The 18,378-nt window shown below is 38.6% G+C and overlaps 1 protein-coding gene across 1 annotated transcript in view; it reads left to right on the top strand.

Moving 5' to 3' along the window:
- Nucleotides 1-18,378, top strand: part of Nme8 (NME/NM23 family member 8) — a 44,089-nt gene that overhangs the window by 12,563 nt on the left and 13,148 nt on the right. The window contains exons 7-15 of the mRNA XM_023713369.1: nucleotides 1,269-1,291; nucleotides 2,071-2,086; nucleotides 2,429-2,527; nucleotides 6,689-6,781; nucleotides 7,973-8,130; nucleotides 10,856-11,028; nucleotides 12,609-12,753; nucleotides 13,984-14,091; nucleotides 17,710-17,861. Of these exons, the coding sequence (XP_023569137.1) occupies nucleotides 1,269-1,291; nucleotides 2,071-2,086; nucleotides 2,429-2,527; nucleotides 6,689-6,781; nucleotides 7,973-8,130; nucleotides 10,856-11,028; nucleotides 12,609-12,753; nucleotides 13,984-14,091; nucleotides 17,710-17,861 (967 nt within the window). The remainder of the gene's footprint in view (nucleotides 1-1,268; nucleotides 1,292-2,070; nucleotides 2,087-2,428; nucleotides 2,528-6,688; nucleotides 6,782-7,972; nucleotides 8,131-10,855; nucleotides 11,029-12,608; nucleotides 12,754-13,983; nucleotides 14,092-17,709; nucleotides 17,862-18,378) is intronic.

Genomic DNA, 18,378 nt, shown 5'->3' with positions numbered 1-18,378 from the left:
TGAATTAAGAGAAAGTAGCTGTATCTGTATTCTATTTTTTATATACAGATATAAAATGGCCCTTCATTTATATGCACTTTTTTGTTTAGTTTTGTCAGAGATAAGTATTCCATTGCCATTAAAATATTGTAGGTTTGCGAATTCAGCAGAATAATCCAATATAGGCCAGTAGCCCATAATAGTAGTGGGTTATCCGTAGGACTGGCAATGTCAGGAGTTGTTGACTTGAACCTTTTATAGTTTAGCAGATTAATGTGGCTTTACTTTTTATACTTTGTTTTTATACTTTTCTGCTTGATGGTTAAGATCAAGATAAAGCAAGACCTGTTTTCCTAATTTCATGTGTTATTCAGCTTTCCATGACTGTGGCCAAATAACTGAGATAATTAGCTTACAAGGAAGAAAGATATTGTTAGGCTCATGGGTTCAGATCTTGCAGTTATGTAATTTTCTCATCATGGGACCAAATACTCAACACCTATAACTTCAACGAGGAAGGCTAATTTTGCCTCTTATTTTGAGTCCATGGTTGGCTATCTTGATGGCAAGAAGGGTACTGTAAAGGGCTGGGTGGACAGAAGCTTCTCATATTCTGATATCCAAGAAATGGACAGAGGAAAGAAGAGGTGAGGAGGGAGATCTGTCCCGCAGGTCACACCCTTGGTGACACACTTCCAACTAGACCCTATCTCCAAACAACATGGTAGCTGTTGAACTATAAAATCCCATCATCTTCCCAAAGGCCCACCTCTGAACACATGAGGCTAAGGGATGCTATTCTAGATATAAACCATGAAGCTTGGTCCCGTAGCTTTGGGGCTGTGGTGAGGCAAAGCATTATGGCAGTAAGCTCATGGTGGAGCAAGATGCTCATCTCATGGAGGCTGGGAAGCAGAAAAGAGAGAAAACAGGAAGAAAGAGTGTCCCACAATCTGCTTCAAAGCCTCACCTCCAAGATGCTCACTTCCTCTCTATAAGCCCTGCATCTTCAAGGTTCTCCCACCTGCCATTAGTTCAACAAAGGAGGGGGTACCAACCCCTTAACATGAGGGTCTTGAGGAACACCTATCCATGCAATAGAACTTCACAACATCCTCAATGTCTAAAAGATACAACATTGGAAGCATTCCGCAATGTAAGTCAAAAGCACCTTTCATATTTGCCTTCAATACCTTGGGTTACAAATATTTATTTGAAACAATTTTTTAAACTGTTTTTCACCATAATACTAAGACAAATTGTGTTTTACTTGCATTATTTTTTCACAGTACCCTGATATTCTGCTCATAGAGTTAGAAAAGGCAATGAAGAAGCCTGAAAGTAAGTAAATTTACTTTAGAGTAACAGCAAGGGTGTTGTGTTCAGGGGTGTTCATTAGAGTGTTATCTGTAGTAGCAAAAATCTGGTAGCAGCAACAATGTTAATCAATAGGGGACTTTGGGATCAAGGATGATTGATATCTTTCAGGGTTGAATGACTAAAAGACACCCTCTTTTTCTTTCCTCACCTTATACTTTTGATACTGGGCAAAGACTTTCCAAGGTTAACCAGGTCAGCCAGCTCTGCTAATACAGGTCTACCATCCCAGAACTCTGGGACCCTGAAGTGAGAAGATCAGAAGGTTGAACAGAGGACAATTTGATAACTTAGTGAATTTATGTCTCCCAAATAAAATAAAATAGGCTAAAGATGTGTGCTGTAAAAAAAATAAATTAATCAGGTCTATGGATTCCTTTGACCTGCAATTAATTAAGCAGTGAGTTTCTATTTTAGCCTTCAACAACCTGTGGAAATTATTTCTTTTTGGTTTACTTTGCAGTGAACAATTACATATCTTCATGGGATTTCGTGTGGCGTGTGTGTGTGTGTGTGTGTGTGTGTGTGTGTGTGTGTGTGTGTGTGTGTTTGGTGTATTCATTCTCTGGAGGAAGCAAAGATAGACATACTCAGTGAGGTCTCACACTCCAACTTTGTCATAAGAATGTAGATATAAATTTAGGGATAGAAATTCTGTCAGTCTATAATCTTGAGCGGCGCATGCTTGAGCCTGTACTCACTGCTGGTACCGAGCTCCGTGGATCATGTGGTGATTCAAATGAATGACAATAAATTCACCAGCACCTTCTGTCCCAATTTTTTTGCCTCCTAATTAAAATTTCTTGTGAATGTTTCTGCTGCATGCAAATATGTAACGTGTCCTTTGATTCTAAGTAGAAACACTCTTCTACTTGAAATGCCATAGTTCCAAGGCATGCTACCCATGGTCAGAAAGTTACTGATTGTCAGAAATTTACACTTATAATCCTTAAGTGTCTCATCTTTTTTTTCCTGGTATTGGGGATAGAACTCAGGATCTTGCTCTTGTCAGTCAGGTACTTATGTCATTGAACAATATCCCTTGCCCCCCTGTGGCCCTTTTTTGTTGCAGTACAGTGAAATTGTCTTTTCCCTAGGGGAAATGTATAGCATTGCTGTTATCAAGCCCGATGCTGTGCTTAAAGCAAAAGCTCAAGAAATTAAAGAAAAGGTAAGTAATCTTTATCAATAATAACTGAACTTCAGAGTAATAACACTTTAACTATCATGTTAGAGTCGAGCTTATAACCCAGAATAATACAATATAATGAACAACTGGCACTAGGTACCTCTAAAGGGTTCAAGCATCCTATGCATACCAAGTGTCTATTTCCTCAGGTAACCTCCTTTAAATAAACCTACTTTCCAGTTTAAAATGTAAATTATAAACTATTATTCTTATATTGTAGTATTCTCTTCTCATTTAGCTATTAGCAATATCATCTTGATATAAACTCACATTTGGCTTCACCCTCTGAAAATTATTACACGTAGATAGCCTTTATCAATATGTGAAAATTAAGAAAGATTTAATGTCTTGCTTTAGAGTGCAAATAAATTGTATGATGTAGAAGTAGTTATATTTCATGTGTATATATTTTCATATATATGAAACCATATTTTAATTTAGAAGCCAGAAAACTTGTCCAGTAAAGGGTCAAATAGTAACTATTTGGGATTTGTTTGCATAAGGCCCCAGGCTGCAACAAAAAGATAATACACAAGTGTGGTTGTGGTTTAGAGAACTTTATTTACCAGTACAAAGAATGACATGGATTTTGACTTTAGCCTGCAGTTTCTCACCTCTTGAAAGAGGACCCTATGTTGAAACAAAAAAATAGTATGTTAAAATTTGAAGGCATGCTACATGAGCAATAGAAGAGGTCGTATAAGGAGCTATGTCAAGAGGAGTAAGAAATTCTTCTTTTGCTTTTTCATTAACCAGTTTCTGTTTGTTTGATATGGTCAGGATCTTTCTTTTTGTCCAGTTCATATCCCTTCTTTATCTCTTTGATAAATAACTTCTTCAAATTTTATGTTTTGAAGAGAGTACAAATTAGAATTAAAACAGAAAATATTACAAGTGATATTGATTTTCACTTAACAAAGTAATATGGATTTGATAGTATTTGCTATAATACATTGTGCTGTCTTCCAACCAGTTATTCATATTACCAGATACATGCATACAAAATTGGAAGATGAAAGAAAAATGCATAAGAAATTAAGAAGACAAAAAGGTGAAACAATTGAAAAAGGGAGACAAAACAGATTAAAACATTAACTGCTTCTTTCCATAGACCAGCAGAAATGCACAGTACAGTTGTCCAAACCATCCTGCTTACATACATAGATAAATCTCTTCCCCCACTCTCTCTTCTGTTCTTCTCCTCAACTCAGTAACTCTTTTCTTTTGAATAAGTTTTGATAAATAATTTGAACTTAAAGAAAGTTAGCAAAAGCAGCACAAAGAACTTTTGCCCCTAAACTATTTGAGAATACTTTATCAATAGTGTATTCCCTGCTCACCCAGTACTTGAATACTTCACTCTTAAAGCAAACATTTCCTCCCAGGTAATCACAATACAACATTAGATTGGAGAAATAATATCAATACTTCCCATCATACATTCACTCTTTAACTGTAGCAGCTCTGGTACAAAGTAAACCACCATAAACAGATACTCTACAAGTTGTAAAATGTATTTGTTACAATTTTAATTTAGTTTAATTGATATCACTTTCTATGGATTGCCCTCCAGATTCTAATGTGTGTGGGTGCGTGGGGAGTTAGATGGGCACCAAATGGCATCCTATTTGCTCACACATGAGTAAGACTTTATCATGCGTTTCAGAAATAATAGTACATACCAAGACATACTCCATACTAGAGTGTGTTTTAATAACCACGGTGGTAAAAGCTTTCAACATGATAGAGTTCTTTTAATTGAGAGTGTACTATGCATGATTAATTCATGTTAACACTTTTTTGTTATTGTTCTGATGTGATAAACAACATTTCAGTGATGGTATACATTCATAAAACACTTCACTTTTTTGGAATATAGTACAAACAAATAGGACAGGGAAAAATCATGAATGTTTTAAATAAAAATAGACTTGTACTTTTAAGCTTCTGGGAAGAAAAACTTGCCAAGCTTAGCAACATATGGGTTCTTTTATCTGTTGTCTATTGTTATATAAATTGACAAAGGTATAATTTGGAATTTTACAAGTTTTTCAAACTGGAATATCAATGACAAGTGGGGTTGTTAAATACAAATAATGCAGTAAAGTTTTTGTTTTTCTAAGCAGAGCAGAACAGATCTGATAATGGATACTCCAAAGTCAAATTGAGCCAACATTACTGGTGTCATTTAATGTAATTACTGAGTTTTGTTGAACCCAAATCCTGTTCTAATGTAATTGCTGAGTACCTCATTGAGTTTGTCATATTGGGTTTAAAACTTCTTTTTGTTGCATTTTATTATATGTAAATGGCATTTAAATTGATTTTTTTTTTTAAATTTCTTGGTTGTGGTACAGCATTTCACTACATGGCTTGAACTCATAGTGATCCTTTTGTTTTAGCCTCTCCAGTGCTGGGGTATGCATCACCACGCCCACTCTTGGTGGCTTGCTTGGCGCACCCCGGGCAGCGCCCTCACAGCATGTGGTATTGGGGATTGAACCTGGGTACTTGTGCTTGCTTAGGCATGTGCTTAGACCGCTGAGCTATCTCCACAGCACTTTAAATTGAATTTTGTCATTGATTTTCTATTAAAACAAGTGAAACATTTTTAATTCTTAAATTCTAATCCTTCCTAATAATTTAAATGCTTTTCTTGCTGACATAGTTTATTGTCTTATAAGAACTGCAATAAATTAATGTTATGAATTTCTAAAAATGAAAACAAAATAAGTTAAAGACAATTTCAAGAGTAGTTAAGAAGTGCTTGAGAATTTATGGTTTTATGAATGATTTAGAAAACTGGTATTTTTCCTTAGAATTAAATTAGCTTTTTTTATTGGGAGGTAATTCACTTTTATAAAAATATTTCAGAGTCCCTGCTTCAGTCTCTGAAAATTTGGGTTCTAGGGAACATGAAAGAATCTCCTTTCTATATTTCTAAACCATTTCAAATCTAGTACCCTGTGTATTTTATTGAGGGCCTTACATGAAAGGCATTGAAATCGGGTTATACAGTAGAAAATCCTCTGTAGAGCATGGAGAACAGCTCAACAAAGAGACAATGGAGAATGGGATAAAATATTTTCCAGCTACTCTTCCAAGCAATGATTGATACCTACACTATATTGAGAACTCAAAAAATTTAACACAAGTAAGTCCAAGTAACCCGATCAATAAATATGCAAACAAAATGAACAGACACATCTCAAAAGAAGACATACAAGTGATCAATAATTATATGAAAAAATGTTCAGTATCCTTAATAATGAAATGTTAATCAAAACTACATTGGAATATCATCACCCTAGTCCAAATGACTATCATAAAAAATATACAAAACACTATTAGCAAGAACTCAAGGAAAAGGATTCCTTCTACACTGTTGGGAATATAAATTGTCACAGTCACAATCAAAATAAAAATGGGGGTGCCTCAAAAACATTTTAGAAAACTATTATTTTGTCTAGCTACACTAATCTTTGGTGTATAACTTGAAAGAATTTAAGTCACAGTACCACAGAAATATCTGCATACTCACGTTTACCGTGGACATAGCCATGTTTCCTAAAACAGACTGTGTGCTGGTAAATTAACAAAGAACATGCAGTGTGCACATACACAGCACAGTATTACTGGCCACAAAGAAGAATGAGATCAGAGTGAGGATATAAGTCAGTCGTAGAATGCTGGCCCAGTATGTGGCAGGTCTTGAGTTTAATCTCCACTGCCAAAAAAGGTATATATGTATATTTTTTTATTTTCAGGAAAAGGTATGAAACTGGATATCAACATGTTAAGCAAAATAAACAAGACTCAGGAAGACAAATGCTACATGTTTATGTTTTTTTCTTTTATGTGGAATCTAGGGGTAGAGAAGGAAAGACTGCATGAAAGTAGAAGGAAGACTGTGAGAGAAGAGAAAGGGAATGGGGTGGGGAGAGGAAGCACAAGGTGTTAATGAGGGATGGAAATAGCTAAGGTAAATGTATGTTTGAACATGCCAAAGTGAAATTCATTACTCTGTATAGTTACTATACACATTTAAAAAATCCTAATGTATCTGTGAGGCCTAGGAAACAAATAGCCTTCACTTTATTTTACCTATGATCCATGACATATCCGGTTCTAACCTCACTGCAGATCATCACAGCAGGATTTGTCATAGAAGCAGAGGAAAGGGCCATACTCACTGAAGAGCAAGTGAGGGACTTCTATAGTCAGACAGCAGACCAGGTAAGGAGATTTAAGGAGGGGTGGAGGTGTAGCCCCATGTAAACTGCTTGCTTTGCACGGATGAAGCCCTGGGTCTAATCCTCAACATTACAAAGAAACCTAGAAAAAAGGTTATGAATGGTACTCTTTGTTTCAATATATTCAAGCAGAGTAACTCCCATAAGTAGATCTTCATTACAGAAAAGCAAATGAGTCTGGCCAAGTAAAAGAGTTTCAGATGTCCCTGTCAGTGTCCACACTTTGGTGGCATGAAAGATGGATATAAGGGAAATTACTGGTAGAAATAATGACATCCAGAAAAGGGAATGGGCCACTTACTTTGAGCAGTAAAGATCTCTTTTTGCCATCTCCTCAGGAAGCGAATATCTAGTCTTTCTCTACAAATGTTTATCCTGGGCTGAAGGGTCTTTTTTAATCATAAACCCTACAGAAAAACCCTAATTAATTCTTTATCTGAAAGCCTTTCTTTCAGTGTGTATTTGTTTATATTCTTTATTTGCTGAAGGAATAGGATAAAGGCAGTGCTAGATAGTATTAGGAAGCACCATATATTTAGGTATCAGAAAACCTATCTTCCAGAAATGCATACTTTAGTATGGTGAGTACTATATGAATGTGGCCATTTGAATTTGCATTCATTAAAAATAAAATTAAAAAGCATTAAACATTCAGGGTCTCTGTCACCCTGCTCAGACTTCAAGGGCTCAATAACCACTGTGTTGGAGAGCACAGACAAACAAGTTGACCATCACAGGCAGTTCTCCTGGACAATGCTTTGAAGGACTGGCTGCACCGTCTAAATCCTCTTTCTGGATCTAGCTTCCACAGGTATAAAGAGAAAGGGTTTTCCAGCAGTATCACAAATACATTAAACTTCTGAGAAAATCCAGCTTCTGAACTCCACCCCAAAGCTACTGAACCAGAAACTCTGGTAATTTGTTCTAGAACATTCTGTTTAACAAGCCCTTCACCTGACCTGTAAATATTCTAAAACTTAAAAAAGATTAGTTCCTACAGGATGTGAGCATCCCTCCTTCAAAGATGACTTTGTAAATAAAGATTTATACAAATAATATCCCCTTGCCCATGGATCCTGAAACAGAAGATGTCACTGGTCATGGACAGTGCACTCCATTTTATCACATCTACCTCCAGAGCCTTGAATAAACAGCTTATCATCTTATTTTGTAGCCTGACTTTGAAGAGTTCCTGTCTTTTATGATAACTGGTCTAAGCTATGTGCTACTTATAGTTCAAGGAAAAGGACAAAGTCCTAAGGAAGAAAGTGAGATAAAAGCCAAAGAATCACCTGAACTTTCAACTGAGTATAATGCTAAAAAGTGGAACAGGTAACTAAGACTAGAGATTTGTCATTTAGAATGTATCACTAGGTAATCAAATCTCAGAATAACACATGAGTTTTATACTATATTCACAAGGAATTCTTCCCATCAGCTTGAATTATTGTCAACTGAATGGACTGGAGAGACTGGCAGGTCATACTTCCAAGTGTGGTAGGTGGGGTCAGGGGTGTGATCTTGCAGATTATTTCTTGTCCGAGGACTTTTCTTCTCTTACCCATCTGCTCCTATCTACTCCCGGATGCCATGAGTCAGGCTGTTTTCCTCTGCTACACCCTTCATGATGCTTCTACCATGGATCCAGTTGACCATGGAGTAGAATCATGAGCCAGAATGCGTCTTCTAGGCTGCAACCTAGTGCGGCGGTCTCCTCGCAGAGCTGTGGAGTGTGAGGTCGCCGGTTCGCGCCCCCGTCCCGACTCTTTCTCTTGGGGCCAGGGAGATGGCTCAGTAGGATAAGTGCTTGACTGGCAAATGCAAGGATCTGAGTTCAATCCCCAGTTCCACCAAAAAAAAAAACCAAAAAAACCAGAATGTGTCTTCTTCCTTTCAGGTGCAGGTGTTTGTCCCTTATCCCAGGAATGACAAAACTGGGACAAAATACATGAAGATTGCCCGAAAAGTTTACACGAAGAACAATGAAGAAGGATTGCCCCTGTATGTCCTTATAAACCCTGTGCAGTGTAATCTGGTCTCAAGGCCTCGGGCTTGAGAAGTACATCAGAATCCCAAGGGATCCCCCAAACATCTGACCAGCTCCCACAGTCCTTTTCCGCCTTCTCTGTGCATCAATTAAACTTTTCCCCCCTAAAGGCAGTAGTTATTGGTTATAAATTGCTGACAACAATCTGGCTGTCCATTTTTATATAGAAATGGATACTAGTAATTTGCAAAATGTTGAAGTTATGTGTATTTTTCAGACCTCTGAGGATGCAGAGAATCCATAGCTTCCAGCTGTCAGGGTTGTGCCTGAAAAAACATTGGGCAAGGAGGACCAGGCTTAGGGTGTCTGAGTCTCAGGGTTTCATGGGGACGTGAACCCACTGCTTGCCTCTCATCTCTTTTGTATTTGTTGATTGGTGGTCCCCAGGACTTTCCTCATTGTCTTGTTAATGATTAGTGGAGGTTTTCCATGAGTAACTACAGCTTCTCTTCCTAGCAGTGTCATGCCTTTTAGGTAGCAGAAATTTATAAACCCATTCACTGTGAGTTTTATTTAGAGGAACTGCTTAATACTGCCAAAGGGCTTTGTACCCAGTGGTCTTTTCAGGGTTTGGGCGGAAGGAGTTCTGGGCTTAAAAAGACATTAAAATTTATATCATAGTTTCTAAACCATGCGAATATAAAAAGAAGTTTTCTGTGAAATACCAAGTGACACAATAGATGTAGGAGAAGTTGAAATTTTATTGGTACTGTTACCTGGGCAGTAAGTCTCCATCATATTCAGCTTTGGAGAGGTGTTGTATCAGATTGTTCAACACCCACATTACAATGTTGTGGTTAGTTTACGTGGGAACACCTGGCTGAACTGATCAGCATGGTTCTGACTATGGAAGATTCACCTCAGGATTCCTGCCAACAGCAGAAAAGGAGAGCTAGAGGGTAAGACTACTTGTTGCTGATTTTCCTGAGAAGCTATGTTGGGGCAGTTTTTGTTCAAAGGAGCTTTGGCTGGTGTCTTCCTTAAGGAGAGCATCATTTCTCATCGTCTTCATCTTGGACATCACCTCTTGGTTTCCAGGGCAGGTATCTCAGCCTCCTGGCACAGATCCTTCACCTTACCAGTACAGCCTTTGTAGCTTCCAGCACTGGCACTTGGGTCTTTCGGGTACAGACCCTTGCTATGGACATACACAGGTCATTGCCAAGGGCTCCACCCCTTGGCTGAATCCTTCAGGTCTGCAGCATGCACACAGGCATTTTGCTCTCATCTGCATCTAAGTCTAGTAAGCACTGACTGACACATGTATGGACAGTGTAGGCATTTTCACTGGTGGTAGGGCGTGGGGGGAAGGAGAGCAGGCCACCTTGCTTTGGCATGGCCTGCAATATTTTATTTCTTAACTTACGGACTTCACTTGGCCTTTGTCTTTTGTTTGTCTTGAGCACTGGGCCCAGGCAGGAAGCATGCAATGGTGTGGAGCTGGCTTGGTTGGTGATTGCTGTTGTTCTCACAGGAAGGGGCTTCTAGAGCAGCCTTAGTTGAAGACCAAAGTCTAAGAAAAGATAGAAACCATCTGGGAAGCTTTACATGCAGTGTATTTTTATTATTAAAGAAGTATAATGTATTTTAACTTGGGTTTTATTTATCATTTCATAAATTCAAACAATGAAGATGTCTAGCCACTCCTTTTTGGAGGACTTCAATAGAAAGCTTGATTAAATTTTATGTTTGCGGTATGAGAGAAGTGTGGTTCTATCTTTCGATCAAGTGCAAATTTTGTCTTACTTAGCTCTGAGTAATTCGTGAACATAATTGTCAGTTAATTTGTTGACATATTTCATTGGGGTGTAAATCCACCACTTGCAATTCATCTTTTTTGCATTTATGGCTTGGGGTCCCCCATAATTTTCCTCATTGTCTCACTAATGAATAGTGGAGGTTTTCCATGAGTAACTCCACCTTCTCTTCCTAGCAGCATCATGTCTTTGAGATAGGAGAAGATAAAGTTGAATTTATTGCAGCCTTCAATTACATTTTCAATTTCCACAGTTTACAAGAATGTCTGGAACAACAGCATTTGTCTCAGTTTTGCGATGTGGAAGACAACGAAGTCAATGTAACTAGGCTCACTGATGTCTTCTTCCCTGAGTTTAAAATAAATAAAGGGAAGAAATTACAAAGGACAATGGCATTACTGAGACCAGACCTCCTGGAAAAGCAAGGTAGGAAATAAAGCATAAATGTTCAAATAGTTTATAGATAGGATTAGAGCGTTCATTTACTAACTTCATTTATTATGCATTTTAATAGCTTCTCAGTAGCACTGTTAATAAGCTGGTCATAATGAATAACACTCTTTTTGACATTAAAGAGTTAACAAAGGGCCAGCGAAATGGCTTTGCAAGATATGTGCCTGCCTGGCAAGTGAAACATCCATTGTTCGATGTCAGATACTGAAAAAAAAAAATAATGAAAAAAGAGTTAATGAAGCATTTTCTAACCTGTGACTCATGACAGTCAATTTTGCCTGGCCAGGATCACAACTTAGGAGAGCTAGGACATGCTCATGTCTGAAATGCCTCAATTCAGAGCGCAGGTCCACCCTAATTAGCAGCATCAGTGTCACAGAGTCTGTCTCTTTATATGGAAGAGTCAGAGGATTGAACGCAGCAAACTTAAACCAAGGGTCTGACACCTTGTTAGTCTGTTTATTTATTTATTTATTTATTTGTACAGCATCTCAATACACAGCACTGACTCATAGTGATCCTCCTGTCGTCTTAACCTCCCCAACACTGGGATTACAGGCATGCGCGGGGCTGGCACTCATGTAGTACAAGGGATCGAACCCGGGTCCTTGTGTTTGCCAGGCAGGCGCTGAGACGGTCGAGCTATCTCCCCAGCCCTTGTTAGCTATTTTTAACCTCAACCTGCATTCACAGGGTAGAGTGCATACTAAAGAGTAAGCGCTGAGTATATGCATTAACTCTTTTCTTAAATTGGCCCTTCTCCCTCCTCTTTTAAAAAAATACGTAACACCATAGATGGAATCACAATTTGCATTTGCATATTAACTTTTTATCTTCTGATTTGCTGAACTCAGTTCTGGGAGCTTTGTATTTCTAGGGAGAGGAGGATTTCTTAACCTTATATCCCCTCACCTTTTGGGCTGGGTTATTCTTTTACAGGAGTGGAACTCTGTCAGGTGCTCTGTAAAGTATGTTTAGAAGTGCTTTTGCCCTCCACCTGCTCCCTGCCAGGTGCCACGGGAGCTCTTCCCAGCCCTGCTGTGAGGACCAAAAGTGCCTCCAGCCTCCACAGAGTTTCTTTTGCGGGGCCCAATCTCCCTGGCTGAGAACCACGGACGTGGGCACTGCCTGCAGGGCAGAAGCGTCATCCCTCTTCCTTCCACACATGGGACTTTTACTTCCTTTGCTACTTTACAATTTATATAAGAAGTTTAATTAAACTTAAGTTAAAATCTAAGGAGCTGTTTTCATGAACATTTCTATTTCCTAAGGAAAAAATATGCCCTCAGGATCACACTATCCATATATAAAAATATATATACACATATATATTTATATGTAATGTTGTTTATATATATTTATATATAGGGCATATATTTACATATAGGATATATATATAGGTTTCTTCATATATAAGTATATATGGTATAAATGTTACTTATATAATATATAATATATAATATATAATATATAATATATAATATATAATATATATGTATTCAGTAACCCACCAGTTTATAACTTGCCATGTTGTGCAATCATTTTTGATTTAGATGATATTTTCCATATTATTAAAGATGAAGGCTTTAAGATACTGATGGAAAGACAAATAGTATTATCAGAAGAAGAAGCCAAAATGCTGTGTGAGGAGTTTGAAAACAAAAGCTATTTTGAGAAGCTTATAGAAAATATGACCAGGTAAAGGAGCGTTCAGCTCTCCAAGCGCGGTGGCACTGATTTCCTATTCATCGAAGCCTTCTCCTACCACCGCTTTTGCTCACCTTGGCCAGACTCTGGCCTCCACAAACAGGCTCGGAGTCCGCTGCTCCGCCAGCCCTGCGCCTGTGCTGACTATGTGCACGCCTTGCGCCTCCGCTGCACTTGCTGGCGTGTTGCTGGAGCTGTGGAAAGGCTTGAAAGCAGACGGGAGACTGTTGGTAGAAAAAAGAAAGGGAACACAGGGGGGGTCACAGTGGGGATGGGTATGATCGAATTACATCACGTGTATTGAAACCCTACATTTTCTCCAGTCAGTACTGATAATAAAATGGAAAATTAAAAATGATTAAATAATTGATGTAAATTACCTTGATCTAGAGTGCAAAGAAAAATTAGAATTATTTATAATAATGATTACTAGTATTATTGTTGTTCTGTATTTGAGATTGAACCCAGAGACTTTGTATTGAGCTACATTCTTAGCTCTTTTCTTAATTTTTACTTTGAGAAACTGTCTCACTAAGTCACTAACTTGCCCTTGCAGGGCTCAAATTTGTGATCATCTTGCCTCAGCTTTTCAGAGTACTTGGATTATAAGCAGATGCTAATATACTGAGATATTATATTTGTAATGAAGTTTAAAATCCACATGCTTTCACTGCTAATCAGGAAACGAACAAATTGCTACCCTTTGAATAAAAATATGAAATAAAGACAAGAACAATCCCAGAGTGGCTGATGGTCCCTAGTTGGCTTGAACTCCAGGAATCCAGGGTGTACAGCATCAACACAGGGCCAACTGACTCACAACACATTCTGGTTTGATCAACCTGACTTTTGGGTAGGGCCTCACAATCCTACAGATCAGGCTTAGGAAAGGAATGAGATATTTGAAATGTGTTAAGTTTCTATAAGAGTGGATAAAAGAGCAGCTGGGGTAGAAATCCAGCAAGGGCATAAAAGCCAAAAGCCTCATAGGAATCAGGAAAGAATCACTTGGCAAGAATCAAGGCCCCTCTCCTTCTTCCCCTCTCTTCTTGGCTTCTAACTTCTTAGAAAAATGCTCTTGAAAGGCTTTCTAAGAAAACTGGTGGTAGAACCCTACAAGGATCACTTTGACATGTTTTCAGTCTATTTAGCTAATTTATCTTATTTATCTCATTAGAAACTAAGCCATATTCTTAGTAACTATTTTTGTTTTTTTACCAGGCAACCATCTCTTGCCCTTGTGTTGTTAAGAGAAAATTGTGTGCAGTACTGGAAAGAATTGCTGGGACCGAGGACTACTGAGGAAATCAGTGACTGTCATACAGACAGGTAAGATTTGTGCCCAAGCTTTTGTCATGGAATCCATTTCATCGTCATTTTGGTGTGGGGTACAAGAAGCACAGCTAATCCAAGAAAATGCCTAGGAAGTTGACTTTTCCTGGGGATGTGGCAGACTATTTATGATGAAGTTCCCATCCAACACCAGTTTGAAGATGGACAGTGTTTTAAAAGAGGACTTTGGGCTTTGGTTGAGAATGAAGAGGTGGATACTCAGCCAATAAAGCTTCTCTTGGGGAAAAATGTCCTACTTACTTGCTATTTAGCACGAATTCCTTTGAGAGTCTGCGGTGACAGCTGCAAGCCTTGAGTTGATCGTAAGACTTTAAAGACAACGATGACTTTCTAAATCTGTCCTCTGCAATTTGATGGAACATCTACTTAGTTTGCTGATGAGTCTTAGAAGTCAGCTAAGCTTTGCTCTCAGTTCAACACCTGGTATAGTCCTGGAACAGATAAGCAAACTTCAGAATTTTTTATGTTAACTGTCAGACTTGGCAACATCTGAAAGATAGAAAAAGTACAACTTCCCTCTCCGTACTTGGCAGGTAGTTGAGGGAAACAAACAGAATTGTGGTTCACGTACCACTCTCCCATTTTTCCCCCTTTTTTTACAATCTAGGGATTAAACTCAGGGCTTTTACTCCCATTCTCACATCTTATAAAATATTTTCTTTTGAGATAGGGTCTTGCTAAGTTGCCCAAGCTGGGCTTGAAGTTGTGATCCTCCTGCCTCAGCCTGCAAAAGGACTACTTATTTTAAAGTAAGATTCAATTCAAAGGAAAAAAAGACTTCCTTTACAGTGTGTATGAATAAAGACATCACAAATTCAACTTACATGTTGGCACACTAAATAACAGTACAGAGGAGCAGCACTTACGTGAACTTTCTTTGGGATACTTGTGTCTCACTTGTCCTCCAAGGACATGCCTTGTCTTTTATTCAGACCTATTCACTTATATATTTGCTCCTTGCTGGACAATTACTCTAAGGATAATATGAGGAGGACAGTCTGCAAGAGCATCTGTAGGATTGCTTTGTAAAATGTGGTATGCAATGTTGCCTAGTCAGCTTTCCAAGTGCTGGACATAGCATCCATCATCCACAGCTTAGAGGAGGAGAGGTTTAATTTGGCTTGTGATTTATGAAGATTCAGTCCATGGTCAGCTTGCTGCAACACAGACATCATGGTGGGAGGGTGTGGTGGAGCAAAACCTCTTAGTTCATAGAGGTTAGAGAGCAGAGCAGGGAGCAGTAACCAAAAGGGAGGGATCCAGCGTCTGGACCTAGATCCCAAGATCACACTCCCATGATCCACTCAAATACTCAAAGGGCTGCTTTGCTGGTCACCTGGGCATCTTAGTTCCCAGAGCCAATCGAGCTGATACTCTGTCCTATGAACCATCATATGGCATTAAAGAGACTTATTCTTTTTTTTTTCTTTTCAAAGTTTTATTGATAAACATATAGCAATGAGACAGTTTCAAATCAAATCGAAAGTACAGTTTCAACAAATAATACACTGCATATATTCTTCTTAGTGGTTAATTGCTGTACAAGATGCAGACTTGTGATCCTACTTACAAACACCATTAGAAAAAATCATTCTATTCATTAAGAGAATGCAACTATATATCTATCCCAACCACTAAGAGACTGATTCTTATTAACACAAGGTCTATGACCATAAGCACATTGTTCTAGGCAAATAGTGGAGGCTGCACAGTGCATCAGAACTGTTTTCTCCATGTGAAGATACTTTGTGACTGCTTGTCTCTATCTCAGTAGTAGAGGGAGAGTTCTATGGAACCTTGGTCAGCCTTTCTTTTTTGATCTCCGTGTTTCCAGTTTCACTGCCTCTACCTAACTCTTACAGGCTACTTTTAGGAGTAACTCAACAGCAAGAAGTACCTCCAAAGAGAAAAAGGATTCACACTATTCTGAGTGAAAAGGGATGTTGTTCAACACAGTTGGATTTTGGTGGACTGGCTGATCACACTGCATTATTTAAAGTATAGAACATGAAATGAACCGAGGTTATCTCTTCTCCTGAAATAGGCTTCACTAGCTAAAGGAGAGACAAAAAGATAGCAGATGATGCACACAGGAACATCATTTGATTTACAAGACACACAATCTCCTAGAGAGAAAGAAACATAGTAAATTGCCCCAACATGGATGGCCCAATACAATCAGCCACTTCTTTCTACAGACTACCTGTGTGCTCTATTCTATTGCTGTATCTCCTACCCTGATTGCTGCATTATAGTTCCTAAATTCAATGTTTATAATTTATTCTTTTTGGCACAAATCCAAATAAGATCTTATACTTGATAGTATTTAATCCGTTTATCATTTATTCTGGAATAACTTATGAATTGCAGGCTGGGCCTTTACCTCCAAGTTTGTCAAGATATTTTTGCAAAATAGTGTCTAGTCTTCAGAGGTAAATGTCATCTTCATATCTCTAGCATTCTGTTTTTATTTTTATTTTTAATATTTATTTTTTGCATAATTTTATTGATAAACAAATAGCAATGAGACAGTTTCAAATAGCTTTCTGTTTTTAGAGTGGTGTTCTTGCTTACAAAATATACAAAATCTTGATTTTTAGCTGGGCTTTGAAATTTATTACACACACACACACACACACACAAATGATTAAATACATGATATGCATTTCCTTTTGCACTAGAATTGAGTGAAGTTCTGTTTAGCAATAACTCCAAGAACAGTTTTTGTATTTCACTGTTACTGTGAAAACCAGTCAAATTTGCTTCAGCTTCATAGAGTCCATGCTTCGTATTTTATAAAAATTGAATGAGTGCTGACAGCTAGCTGTATTTTTTTTTCTGAATATCAAAGATAGAAACAAGGGGAGAAATATTGAGAGCTCAATATGCTCCACGTCTTTCAAATACCTCATCTGCTTGTGCCTTCAGAAACCACCTTGTGGGGCCAGCAAGGTAGCTCAGCAGATTAAAGCGCCTGCTTAGGCAAGTTTAGGCAAAACACAGGGACCACAGTTCCTCCCTAGCACCCACGGGCGGCATTAGCCCCGCCCCCCCCAGGGCAGAATGAGCTGGCCAGAGGCTGAGCATGGTGGTGTATGCCTGTAATCCCAGCCCTGGGGAGGCTGAAAGCAGCAGGGCACCATGAGTCCAAGCTGTGTGGTGAAACCCTGTAAAAACCAAATACATTAAAAACAAACAAACAAAAAATAAAAAAAAAAAAAAAAAAAAAAAAAACCAAAACACCTTGTACACAGCTTTGAGAGAACTAACGTACAAAGAAGTTTAAGCATTGCGCAGTCTAACATACCTAGCAAGTAACAAGGATCCAACCGCTGGGCTTGCCTGCAGTACCTATATCCATTCTTCCTTTCGTGGTTATCCATTCTCATGGTGATCTGAATGATCATGTCTTTTCTTCCTAATGGCTGGCACCTCCTTGGAAGGAAGTAACCCGCCTTTACTCCCTTTTGTCCACTCCTACAATCACTTACTGCACTGCTGAACAGTAATGCCTGAAGAATCCACGTAAGTATTGTTATCCTAGGCAGTTACACTGTGTTATCACAGATTCTGAATTTAACTTCTTTTTCAAAGTTTGTGTGCGCAGTTTGCAGTGGGAAGCTTGCCTATCAACCAGTTGTATGGAAGTGATTCGGCAGCCGTTGCTGAAAGGGACATCCAGTGTTTCTTTCCTCTTGAGAACACATTCGCGCTGATTAAGCCTCACGTGACACGTGAACAAAGAGGTAAATATTTTAAAATAAAAGCTGGCATGTATATTTTTCATCCAAATTTGGTGAACATTTTTAATCTACAGAAAATATCAAAAGAATAATACCATGAGTACTCATATCCCCTTCTTCTAGATTCAACAAGTAACTTCGTTGAATTTATGTGTGTTATTAGTTACTCTCCTATCATTGGGGCAAAATAGTCAACACTGGCAACTTACAGGTGATGACATTTATTTGGGCTCATGCATTAGTCCATGGCCAGCTGGCTCCAAGGCAGAAAGAGGGTGGGTAGGAGGGTCTGGCCCAAGAAGGTGCTCAGCCCTGGTAACCAGGAAGCAGAGAGAGAAGGGAGGAGCTAGGGACAAGAACGCACTCTCCCTGCCCTGCCTCTTGTCCTTGTCACCACCTTCATCCAGGCAGCTCCACTTCCTGGCACACATTTGGCCACAAGCTTGTCAATGAATCATCTAGCTCTCTCTCTCTCTCTCTCTCTCTCTCTCTCTCTCTCTCTCTCTCTCTCTCTCTCTCT

The sequence above is a fragment of the Octodon degus genome, unplaced genomic scaffold (genome assembly GCF_000260255.1).
Source record: "Octodon degus isolate 3935 unplaced genomic scaffold, OctDeg1.0 scaffold00031, whole genome shotgun sequence".
Classification (NCBI taxonomy): Eukaryota; Metazoa; Chordata; class Mammalia; order Rodentia; family Octodontidae; genus Octodon; species Octodon degus.
The sequence above is the reverse complement of the archived record's forward strand: the minus strand, read 5'-3'. Positions and strand labels throughout refer to the sequence as shown.